The sequence below is a fragment of the Cornus florida genome, unplaced genomic scaffold, assembly GCF_030987335.1.
Source record: "Cornus florida cultivar Cherokee Brave unplaced genomic scaffold, ASM3098733v1 CherokeeBrave_3.0.0_Hap2_Chr11, whole genome shotgun sequence".
Lineage (NCBI taxonomy): Eukaryota > Viridiplantae > Streptophyta > Magnoliopsida > Cornales > Cornaceae > Cornus > Cornus florida.
This window is the reverse complement of record NW_026775581.1, coordinates 21108319-21121437: the sequence shown is the minus strand read 5'-3', so window position 1 is coordinate 21121437 and position 13119 is coordinate 21108319. Positions and strand designations below refer to the sequence as shown.

At 35.9% G+C, this 13119-nt stretch overlaps 1 protein-coding gene across 1 annotated transcript in view; it reads right to left on the bottom strand.

Moving 5' to 3' along the window:
* Positions 1–13119, bottom strand: part of LOC132285984 (alpha-N-acetylglucosaminidase-like) — a 34759-nt gene that overhangs the window by 16664 nt on the left and 4976 nt on the right. Inside the window, exons 3-9 of the mRNA XM_059788229.1 lie at positions 8919–9130; positions 8237–8358; positions 7209–7294; positions 2666–2760; positions 2006–2087; positions 639–745; positions 434–464 (exon numbers count right to left, since the gene is read on the bottom strand). Coding sequence (XP_059644212.1) covers positions 434–464; positions 639–745; positions 2006–2087; positions 2666–2760; positions 7209–7294; positions 8237–8358; positions 8919–9130 — 735 coding nt within the window. The remainder of the gene's footprint in view (positions 1–433; positions 465–638; positions 746–2005; positions 2088–2665; positions 2761–7208; positions 7295–8236; positions 8359–8918; positions 9131–13119) is intronic.

Here is a 13119-nt window from a genome sequence, read left to right as displayed (position 1 = left end):
TGTGTGTGTGTGTGTAGTTTCATTTTATTATTTAAACAAGAAGTTATTAAAGAAAAAAACACTTAGATGACATGAAGAAAAGATGATAGTGCTCAAACTGATACATTCCCATGCTAGCACATGAGGGGGAGCCCCAGATAAAGAGAATGGGAAGAGGGGATCAAAGTTATATAACCATTTATAAACTGACATGACAAATATGGGTGAGCAATGAAAAATAGATGAAGAATGAAAGATGAACTTGAAAGAACAATCAATAGTATAACACACTCCACAATAGTTACATGTATGAAATCAGATTATTAATAATTAATTTTTCCTTGCTTAAACAGTGATTTTATGAACAAAATGTCAATAACCTAAATATGACCTTTTTAAAAAATCAAGGAACTAAAAAATAATTGTGAGAGTACGAAATTGGAAAAAATCTTACCAGTTGTATATGTGGCCACTCCTGCCGTATTCTGACCAAGGAGGTAAAATCCAATTATTACAAACAACAGACACTTTCAAATACTTGAGCATAAAGACATAAATACATCATAACCACCCAAGTACCCAACTAAAAATTTATACACAAACACAACTTGGATGAAAAGGGAGGAGGAAAAGGAGAGCAAGAAATTTAATGTGCACACCTTTAAGTTGTTGCTCAATGAATGCCTTCCCGATTTCAGTGAACAATGGATCAGTTGCATCAAGAAGATAAGTGCAGCACCATCTAGGATCATCCCCAACAGTAAACCTAAAAGCAGGATGGAGAAAGTTAGCACTTTTTTACTAATAAAAAAATGAAAGAAATCATTATATTATCCAATTGGTATTGAATTTATGATTATTACGACTCACATCGTTAAGGAAAACAATGGCTGAGCACCATTATTCTAAAGTCACCATTATATAATAAATTTTAAAATCTGCGGGATTAGAGAAGCAGAAAAAAGATGTTGGCATATGATTTTACATTATGGCCTTAAAATGGGCATAATGGCAAAACTATGGCCTTAAATAGGGCATCATGGCAAAACTAGACCTTGTTTTATACTTGGAAAATGGCTTTGTTGATATAATAAAAGTTGGCTAGTGCTAGGATGGATGGAACAAAAAAAAAAAAAGAAGATGAAAATGGAGGAAACATTTGCCCTTATTTTTCTAATGCACGTGTGTGTGTGTGTGTGTGAAATTTCAGAAGAACCATGTTTTCCAATTTGCTAGTGCCCTTCAAATAAAAGACCCTGACCCAACATCAACTTGGTCCATCTCCATGATGTTGTTCCCAGAAAGATCGCATACAATGATCAATTAGAACCAGTGAAACAGAAAGAAAGAAAGAAAGAAAGAAAGAAAGAAAGAAAGAAAGGAAAAAAAAAAAAAAAAAAACTTTAGTTTAAAATCATCTTACTGTCTATATATTTTTGGATGTACATATAAAAATGTGAAAATTCATCTACACCAAACATCAACTATAAGTTGACTATCTTAAAGATGCTCAAGCACTGGTGCACTATTTTTATTTTTTATTTTTATACAGAAAATTAAAACCAATTTGCTAAATAATTGAAAATAAATTGGGATGGTTGTAAATCATGTAATCACACTTTTCTCTTGAATTTGTGGTGAAATGTAAAATCATCATGCCGTGTTTGAAAACCAAGCGCACTTTGAAAGTGCAGTGTGATTTTTGTAATTAAATTATTGGATATATAAGGCCATTCCATCTAGATTTTTAATTTTCTTTTTCTATTTACAAAAGTAATGTAAAACTTGCTAAAATTTTATTATTTACAAAACATAAATAATGCATGGGACTTTAAATGCCAGTTATTTTGGTTATTTTAATTTGGTTTAGGCCCTCCAAAACAAAATAACCACCCCATGGCAATAAAGTTGGAAACTCGTAAAAAAATTCTTCAAAGTAAATCATTTCAGGAAGCAAAGAATTATTGGATTATAATAAATAATTCCGTAACTTTAAAATGCCTAGTTAGTAAATAGTAGTACTTACCAATTTCCTAGGCGTGTTATTCTGGCAGATGGAAACATACATTTCAGTGCTGCTGGAACATTTCCAGAAAAGGCTGGAAGGACTGAAACACACATAGAAAAGCATTAAGAATAATTTATCCACGTAAGGAAGGACAAATTTAAAGTAAAAATTATAATTTTCTGGTACAATTTTTGTACTTCATAAAAAGTTTTGCTTCTCCTATTGAAGACAGAGATTCTACTTCATCTTACATGGGCACAAAAAATGAATAACTAAAACAATGTCATATCTGATCAAATATGATGACGAAGAAAAGCATAGTTTAAGATGACGCTTAGGCTGCAAAGTGCAAAAGCTGGTGCTCGGGTATCAAAGAAGCAACATTGTTTTAATAATATCAGATGGATTGGATTGTATCCATTCCAACCCTCCAAGAATTCACTGGATAATGGCCTTTACTAACCATAATGCTGTAGCATGTTCCCACTTCAACTGGAACTTCCAAGGTTCTCAAGTTCTATATAATACAACATGCTGAGATGAAGGTGTAGAAATAATTCCTGTTTATTATGCCAACCTTTTTCCGTTCTAGTTTCTCCTTATGTACTGCAGTTACAATTGCAGCTAAAGTAGTAGTTTAAAAATTAAATAGAGTGGATTTTAAACAATAAATAGTACCTGGTGTCATTCCAAGTTCATACATTCTGCCAAGAATTTTCTTCTGCAGGATCAGTTGTTGATCTAACCAACTTTGCGGAAGTGGTCCACCCCATCTGTAATTCAAAACTTATGTTTAAATGTAATGGACCAAAAGAAAAAAATAAATAAAGAATAAATAAATAAATAAATAAAAAGGACCCTGCAATGATTTTACAAAAAAATGACAACATAGTTGCTCTAAAGATGGCATGTATCTTCACAGACTACATCATAATTGCTGATAAGACGAAAGCTCTCGTTGGTTGCATAAATCACAATGGACCATCAAATGTAACTCAGTACAGGGAAAGAGATGGCAAGTTAAACTTAGTATTGGAAATTATGACCAACTTGGACAAAGCTGCATGCAGATCCTATCCTGTTGCTTGTCCAGAAATGAATTTTGTTGATATTACAATAAAAATTCATGGTTTCAGCTGGTCCTGAGCCTGGAAAAGGAGGAGTGTTGCATTAGGTAACTTGACAGCTAGCGTAATATTTTAATCTGAACATGAATCCTGTTACTTCAAAGTTTCAAGGCAACAGCTGGTTTGGTCCTCTGATAGTCGTAGGACCAGAACCTATGGCTTTGGTACATCAGAGTAACGGTGCTTTGACCTAACGGGCAGGGGAGGGGGAGGGGGGAGGAGGTTGGGAAGAAGATGAATAGATGTTATGGATATTATTTTGCTTTTAACTAACTTTTCAAAGTTCTGTTATTGATATATAAATTCTGGTTAATTTTCAATTTTCATTAATCATACTCACAATCAAGTAACAAACAGAAAGTGAAGTGGAGTAAAGTGGAGATGCAAGAATTTTTACACGGAAAACCCAAAAGGGAAAAAACCACAAGAGCTAGTCCAATCAAACACAATTCGCTATGTGAAAAAGACATTACAACCAGGTTAGCAGTTACCTCAACCTATAATCCCTAGTTACCAAGACACAGATGAGGCCAAACTTTCTCCCGAAAGTCTCAAGATCTTTCATCCGCTCGTCTACTGACATTGCTCCCACGAATCTGCTTCTGCTATGATTGCTCTCCCTCTTTACTCTTACAGTTGAATGGTTTAATTGGCACGGTTTGTTGAACTCGTCCATGACGAACACTTAATCACAGACGATGGATTTTTTGAAACCCTAGATTGCGTAGTTTTGGGAATCCACCTCTCACAAGGAAAATCTCTTTGGATGATTAGAGACATTCAACTCATACCAATACTGACTATAACCTTACATTTATAGCCAATATAGGAGTCTCATACGTTTTAGGAAGTTAAATCCTTGTAAAAATTTATTGAGAGAGTTACCAAAAAGTTATGTCCGTTGGTTATGATCAAATTCAAGCTTCACTGGACACCTCTCGATTGATCAACCCTTCAATCGAGGCTAATTGGATTAGAATATATTTTTCAGTTAAAAACTCGAACGACTGGAATGCTTTCCATTTGACTAATGGCTACTGTTTTCGAATTGAAAGTCAAATTTCGAAACATGTCTAAGACTTCAATTTTGAAAAACCATTTTTGTCAAAAACAATTTTATGAGCCCAACCAAGAACAAACTAGGTCAAATTAGGTCTTTCTAAGGTCATTTTACCTGCGCCCTAGATGTGTGAATAAGGATAGATTTCATGCCTTGTTCTTCGCAACTCTTGTCTGCCATTTATTATACAAATGTGCTTGAAAGACTCGAGTAGGAATATGCCAACACATACCTAACATCCTCTTTTCAACATACTATTTCTGTGCAACATACTTGTATTAAACAAAGGAACTAACTAATAAATAAGTTTTAGCGTGCAATGATTTGTGTCATGATTGGCTACATAATCGTAGCCAGTTTTCCAACACATGTTGGGGTGCAATATAAAGGTCAAGTACTCCATAATGATGGCCATGCCTAAACCAGTTCAAGCTCCAAACAAAATGATAAATGTCATTGGGTGAGCCACTGCCAAAACCAGAAACTCTCTACTCCTACCAGACCACCCACTCTCACCCGAATCCAGCCATCAAGTTTCATGTTCCTACGTCCCTTACCTCGATCCAAGAACCTTACACATAAACAGAGTTATAAAAGAATCCAATCTTTGCCAAGAATGCCACATTAATTAAATTAATTGTCACCTACAAGTTGCTGTCGTAAGTTCAGGAACTTGAGCTAGTTACTGTCACGTTTACTTTTACATTTCGTGGTACCTTTGCACAATATGATGCATGAACAAACTTCATGATAGAATTCTCTCTCTTGCATAAGCAGGGTTTTGCTTAGTGGAACACAATTTCTCCTTTATTAACCAGTTCTTTACAGGTATTTTCTAGTTTTCCCTAATAGATTACAAGTACATTGTCAAAAAGCTTGAATGTGCCAAGATAGGAACACGACTGAGAGGTCCATTGTGATGAAGCATGCATTGAAACAATAGTATGCCAACCATTTAGATATGGTATATAAGTATATTGCTTGTGATGAGCGCTGAAAAGTGCGCATTTAAACTCCTTAAGCTCGAGTATTCTAGGACCTTTATCTATCTTACTTTCCCCTTTTAGACTAATTTCATGTTATTGCCCTTTTCAGGTGTTTATCCCCAAAATAAGTCAATTCAGCCCAATTAGAGCATAAAAGAAGCAATCTTGAGCTGAATGGAAGAAAGGAGCATAGTGGAAGCAAAGTGGTGGAAAAGCAGTATCTTCGATCGATCTTAACAATTCTTCGATCGATCTGGAGGTGATCGATCTAGCCATTTCAAGATGGATCCAAGCCTTTGTCCTTATCCAAAAGATTCCACCATCTTCGATCGATCCAACTTTCCTCAGATCGATCGAAATCCTTTGATCTTATCCCCACCTACCACTTTTGTCCTTTTCCCAAAATATCCCAAAAATATCTCAGATTTGTCTTATTCCAAAAAGGCGTCGCCAAGGATTGATCGATCTGGCCTAAATACGATGGATCTAGCCACAGTTCGATCGATCTCATCTGAACTCGATTGATCGAACCTTCTCAAGTCCGAATTAAAACAAAGTCCAGCTCATTAAAAGATGGCTCATGGTGCAATCATTGAAGGGACCCTAGTACACGAGTCTAGACCATTGGGTGTGACACTTGAGCTACCTATAAAAGGATTTTGAGCCATTTTTACATATATCTTCATATCATCAAAACATTTTTTTGGAGATAGATACTTAGAGACTAAGAAAGGAGAGGAGGAGAGGCTAGAGACTAGAGACACACCATTTTGGGAGTTCTTCCATTTATCTAGGGTTTCAACCAAGGAGAAGAGCATTTCTACCATGGAGATGGCCCTTAAGGGTTGGATGACTACATCAATGAGTGGCTAAACATCTTCTTGGGGCTAAAGTTAGCCCTAAGCATGCCTTCTAGACCTTGATGCTTTGTATTTTGAGGGGATTTGTATTGTGATTCTTGTCTTGACACTTGATTTATATATGAATCTTGTTTATATAATGATTTGTGTGGTTTAATACTTCCTATTGATCATTTCATTCTATCCATATATCTATGTATGCTAGAATAGATGTTCATGTGTTTATCTCTACTTTTTGTGTTGTTAATGCATGTCTATGTGTGTTGATGCTATGGATCTAGAGATTGTCAAGGCATAGTGCTTAATAGAATACTCTTGTGGTATATTTGATGGTTCATGCTCATTTCTTGATGGATTGTGCCTCTCCCTTAGTTTAATTAGTTTAATTTTCGTGTTCCTAGCTTAGTTGTAGTGTAGTTGCCTTAGTTTCTTAGATGGGAGGACAATCCATACTTGTTGTTTGATGTTCCATGCTTATGAATGCAAGTAATATATTTTTCTAACCATGTGATGTGTTTAGATTGTGAGCTTAAAGGAAGGAATAATGGCTTAGTTTGATATATTGTGCTATTCACTAGGTTGCTTAAACAATATATACTTAATTGGTCATCCATGCTTGTTGAAACAATCAATCACACACACTATTGTTGCAACACATGTTTCCCCTCATTAATTATACATTAAGTGTCTAGAAAGCTGATGTTTAGTGGTGACCTCTAAGTTCCAAGACCTCTCTCTCTTGTTCCCTTTATCATTCATTTGTTATTATTTGTTTTACATTGAACTTGCTTAGTTTTTGCCAGTAGTTTAATCAACCAAACAATCTTTTGATCATTTGACCTACTAACCCTATATATTGTTTCCATTGCAAATACGCCCACAATCCCTTGGGACGATCCCTACTCACCCTAGCTATATTAAGTAGTTAGAGTTAGTAGTGGCTTTTTACAAATTTAAAACTTGGCCACACTATTTTGCACAAATTTGGAGTGTTGACGACGAGCCCACCAGCTGTTCTTAGTAAGCTTGAAAGAATAAGTTTGCCAGAATATAACATGACTTCGAAAATCGGCACATCAATTTGTTGCATTTAAACTACAAAGGTGGGTAAAAAGGTGGAAAGCAAAGTTGCTCAAGTCAGAGGCTGAAAGTTTATACTAAATATTAATAGAAGGATTAGAAGCTCACCCATGTAAATTTCCCATTCGTGACCATGCAAGAAATGCTGGGCCTCCAAAGAAATCGTTCAAATCTGAACTGCTGATGTTGAAATTCTGCGAAAGGATGAATAATTCACTAAACGAACACAAATTTATAGACACCAAATTATTTAAATTAAACAAACTTTAGCATAACATATGAATCTTTAGTTGCTACTACAATCATCTGAACATAATGAATTGACAGGAAAAATAAAAAAAAATGATCAGAAGCCAAAATCGAATTTAAGAATAATCATCTGAAATAATAATTTATTTATTTATTATTTGACCAGGTAAGTATTCACACACACTATGTCCACGCCGGGGTGCGAACCACTCCCTCTTTGGGAATACGAGGTTATAGAATTCGGCTAGAGGCCCTTTGGTATCTTTCTAAAATAATATTAACATAAAATAACGGCTAATATTGTCTCCTTAAATAAAACCAACGGAAAAACCTTGTTAGTGTACTCATTGTTTTGCTTTATAACTGTTATGGCCCTAGATTGAGCAAACAGAAACTTTTCATTGCTGAACCTGGTATTTGGGGTAAGAATTTTTAGTTTTTAAGTTTAGATTTTTCATTTCCTCATTTTTTATTTGGTGATCTTAGATAAGTCAAAAACTTACGATATGTACACCGCCTTATAGTTCAGATTCCAAGAAAGAAGAATGTATGCTTTCGGCACTCATCTTCCATGTATATAATTGTAGATAGAATTTCCCTCCTTTTTATAAACTAGAGTTAGTAACATCTCCATCATTTCAATATTATAATAACTGCCTAGTTATTCAATCCCTTTATAATTAAGTAGGAAAAAGGGTAAACCCCATACCAGTTTGCCAGTCTGCTGAAAATATTTTATTTCATGAAATCAAGATAATATATTAATGTTTTCTTAACCATATATTTTTGGCAAGAAACGGAAGATGATCAATATAGAAGTTTGTTGAGAGTATCTCTAAGACAATCAAGCTAAATGGGACAGAAACAGGATACCAAAAGGTAAATACCTGGAAAACTTTTTGCCAAATAGCCTCTTGCCCAGTGAATGCTAGAGGCAAATTAATACCTTGGATAGCCATCCAATCAATCTCCTTCTCCCATCTTTCCCAGTCCCACCAAGCAAAAGTGTCTATGAATAGCATATAAAAGAAGGAGAAAGACAAACTTCGTCAAAATATATCTACAAGATTCCAAAGCCAAAAGCAACTGAATTGGGTTTTAGCAGCTCCAAGTTTCTAAGGCTCTGTTTGTCAACCACTTTTGATTCGTGTTTTTTGTTGTGGATGTACTGTAGCGAAGCAAAACACAGACACGTGTTTGGTAACGTTTGTTGCGATTTGAATAGTAGCATGTGTGTTTTTGAAAAAGAGGCCAAAACCAGAAACATAAAATTGATGTTTTCGGTTGTTTCCGCACTGTAGCGATGAACAGTACCCAACCTTTTTAAACTAACCATTTTATTTTTCAAACTTGCAACACTTTTTTTACCAAACATGTTTTCATGTTTTTGCTTTCAAAAATCTTGCAACAAATTCTATGTTACCAAACATGTTTCCAATCACTATCGAACACACTCCACAACAAAAACATTGTTTCTGTTTCGTATGAAAATTTTGACGCAAAACGTTTCCAGTTGCCAAACAGACCCTAAAAGATTGAAAAGAAAAATAAACTGAAATTAAAGCTTACAGCTAGATGTAACAGCATTCTGGTAATAGTTCCAAGGAACAGGTCTTTGAATAAAAATTCCAGCATCTTGAACACGAGGGAGAGAACCTGCCTTAGGAACTGAAACTAGTTGTACACCACCAGTCTTATCCCATGATATATGAGCACCACACCAATACTTCAAGTACCAGTGTAGACCAGCCAAGAGCTCCACTCCAGTAACCCCACTTATTCTAATTAGAAATTAAACACAATTGTGTTCGTTAAAAAAAAATAGCAAAGGGATTATACGCTCATGATAATGGCAATGGTAATTTATATGCCTTTGGTAGTATATTGTATCAAATGACAACAAATATCATGGCCTGGAAAGTTTTTATAAGATTGTTAAATGGTTTACAGGGGGCATTCATCTCAGTCCACCTCCACCTTGCTGATAAAACCCAATGCCCAATAAGCCAAAACCGATGAGTTTTCTACATCTTCAAGTAAAACACATGAAAACTTTTGAAGTCAATACTGAAGTTTATATGAGTCAAAAAAAGTTTGTCCATTTAACCTGGATATACTCAATAACAAAAATGCCCTCTGTCAATCCTGGAGTGGCAAAAGTTTTACTTAAATTTGAGATTGTCAAAAAATATCAAAAGATGCATTATTTTCCTAATAACTAGTTTCCCTTATCTGTGAAGAGGATCGATGTGAGTAGACATAGATATGGGGGAGGAAAAGTGTGAGTCGATTTGGGGAGGATATTGGTGGATGGTGTTCTATTGAGGTGGGTAGCCCAGACGGAATTGGGATATGGAAATTCATTCAGAAGGGATGGGTTGAATTTTCTAAACATATAAGGTTCAAAATTTGGGATGGAAGCAGAATTCGTGTTTGGGAAGACATATGGTGTGGTGATTGTCCTCTTGCCTTCTCTTTTCCCAGCCTTTTCAGGATTGCAACGGACAGACACGCCTTGGTGTTTGACTGCCATCACTTTGATAGTGGAAGAACGTTCTGGGATGTGCGTTTTTCGAGGAACTTTCAGGACTTGGAGATTGAGGAGGCCATTGGTTTTCTAGAGATGTTGTACCATCAGGAGATTGTGGATGGTGTTCCTGATTCTGTGGTTTGGGTTCCATCCCCCCAGGGTCGCTTTGAGATTCGGTCTTTCTTCAGGTGACTTACGGATGACCCAGGGGCTGCATTTCCATGGAAGGCTATTTGGCGTTCTAAAGCTCCTCTCAAAGTGGCCTTCTTTGCTTGGACATCTGTTTTGGGGAAGATTTTGACTCAGGATAATCTTGAAAGGAGGAGACAGATTGTGGTCAATTGTTGTTGTATGTGTTTGAGAAATGAGGAAACAATTGATCATCTTCTTTTGTATTGCCCAGTTGCTTGGGACTGCTGGGTTCTGATGTTGTCTTTGTTCGGGGTTCAGTGGGTTATGCCCAGGTCATCTAGAGGCATGGTAGAGGCTTGGTGAGGCCCATGAGGGTGTGTAGTGGGGGCCCAAGCTCGTGATTTCTGGAGGGCCACACATTTATGCGTTTGGTGGTGTTTATGGCTTGAAAGAAATAGGCAATCTTTTGAAGAAAAGGGGACTCCTATTGGCGCGCTTAAGTTCAACATTACTCTCTTTTTTGTTGGATTCTTGGGAGATATCGTAAATACATGGATGAGATAATTGAATTTTTGGACTCGTTGAGAGTTTAGAGGCCCGATTTGGCCTTTTTTATTTTTTGACGGATGCGTTCCCCTTTTGAACGTTTTTCAATACATCTTTACTTATAAAAAAATGGGTAGGAAAGAAAGAAAAAGGAGGGAAAATATTATGCATTATCTGTCATGTACGCAAGGATCAAAATTTCATTTTAGAGTGTCTTTCAATTAGCTTGGAAATATAAACATTTATTAAATGAAATGGGAAAAGTCAAAAAAAAAAAAAAAAAAAAAAAAATAGAAACCCATGCAATCATAAAGTAAACCATATTAAAGAGTGATAATAAGCTATAATTGACTAATTGAAGATATTTCAGGCATGCACATTCATCTACGAGGTGGTGAAACTAAGTAAAGTAAATGTGAACTAATCATCAACTAATGTCATACAATTCTTTACTAAGATAAAATAAATATACAAAGTTTTGGAGTTTTTTCTTTTTTATCTCACATAATATTGAAATACCATAATCAAGGGTAAAAAAATTTGTTGTAAACCATAAAACGGAAGCAAAGAGATAAATAAAACAAGTTGAATACAAAGATATTAAGTGGTTCAGCCACTAGGGCCTACATCCATGGCACAAAGAGCCCAAAAGACTAAATCACTTTTATAATACTCTCTCAATTCATATACAATACAATGGTGGAGGCTCCTTTATATAGGAGAATAAATTATGAGAATGTAAAGAATTAGAAAATAGGAAACAAGGAGGATTTTTTCTCCACTAATTCATCTAGTAACACCAAATCTTCAATAAGAGGAAACAACATCAATTACTAAAAGATTATCCTCCATTGATTCCTCCATTAAATCTTCAATACTCCCCCTCAAGTTGGAGCATGAATGCCTAACTTGCCATTGAGATGACAAGTGACAACACGTGTGAATGATGAAGAGAGATGAGGGAAGGCAAATAACAATGCTACAGAACACACCGACAGCACAAACAAGTCAAACAAAAATTGCCGAACACACGGTAAAGGCGAAGACAATGATTCCGAACACACCGGCAGCTTAAACAAGTCAAACAAAAATTATCGAAGACACGGCATGCAATGTTTCCAATTTTTACCATTTTCCAATTTCTAGAATTTTTTTATTTTCTCGAGGGTATTTACGTCTTTCCTTGTTTTGCGTGCCACGCAGTCCCGAGGGGCGTTTTGGTCATTTTTTTGAGCCGAGGGATTTAGAAGTATATTTTTAATCATTTTAAGTCAATTAGAAGTGACGGTATTATTTATAGAATTTTTCAAAAGCAGGGACGATTTCCGGACTCGGGAATTTCTCCCGGTTTTGTCATTTTTAAGAAAGGGGCATAATGGACTTTTCTCGCATATATGTATACATCTATATCTATATATTAGAGGTAGCTATTTGTGGGGTAAGAATGGCATTTCATTGAAAAAGGAGGGGCATTATAGTAACTTGGCTTGAATTAGAAATCAACCAAAAGTTGACACTTGGCACAACCTTGGCCATGGAAGATGCAAGACCACCACTTTATCCATTTCTCCTTCTCATTTCAGGCACCTTTTCTTTCTCTCTATCACTTTCTCTATCTCTCTCTATATTCATGCACAAGCACATTTATGTCTCCTAAAGAAAAGGCTTTGATTTGGAGAGTTTAAAGTGGGATTTTGAAGAAGAGGAAGAAGGGAGGTTGGAGAGCTTGGTATGAGCTTCAAATTGAGGCCTATATTGCTAGGGTTTTGAAGGATTTCGAAATTTTGGGAAGCTTAGGGCTTGTTTAGCTTGCTCCATTGAGGTAGGGGTTTCTAATTCACATTTTCTTGGGCTTTTTGTGAATTAATCTTCTTAAGTTGTGGCTAGCATGCTTGATTTGTAGAAATTTCATGCTATATTGTATATATGTTGTGCCAAAGTTGTGACTATGTGTTGCTTGGTATATATGATGATGAAACATGCCTAATTGATGATTAATTTGTGCTCTTTGTACCTTTGGTGCTAAATTTCACGACTTGAAAGTATGAATTATGCCATAGAAGTTTTGTAAAGCATGTGATTATGTGTTAGTTAAAATTATATGAAAAAACATGCTTAATTGATGATAGTACTTGCCTATGGTGTGGAAAATGCTAGATATTGTGATATGGAAGCATGATGATGAATATTGACATGGTACGAAAAGGCATGATACATCCATGCATAAGCATTGGGAAGAAATGAGAAAAATGATTTAAAAATGAAAGAAAATGATTTTGGGAAAAAGGTTTTTGACGAAAGGTTTGTGAAACCCGGTTGCCTAAGAGATTGCCTATGGGCCCGTGGCGTTAATGTGACCTAGAGGGAACTAGGGAAACCCCCTAGCGTGGTTGAGTTAACTGGCCTCAAATGACGCCTTGGAGTTTGCCTTGTGGTCAGGGACAGTTAGTCAATCCTTCTCTCGTGCCGCCATAGAGCTGGCATGGGATGGGTTGCATTAACGGTTTGGAAATGATGACGGAAAAGGTTTTGTAAATGGGGAGCGACATTACATGACATTGC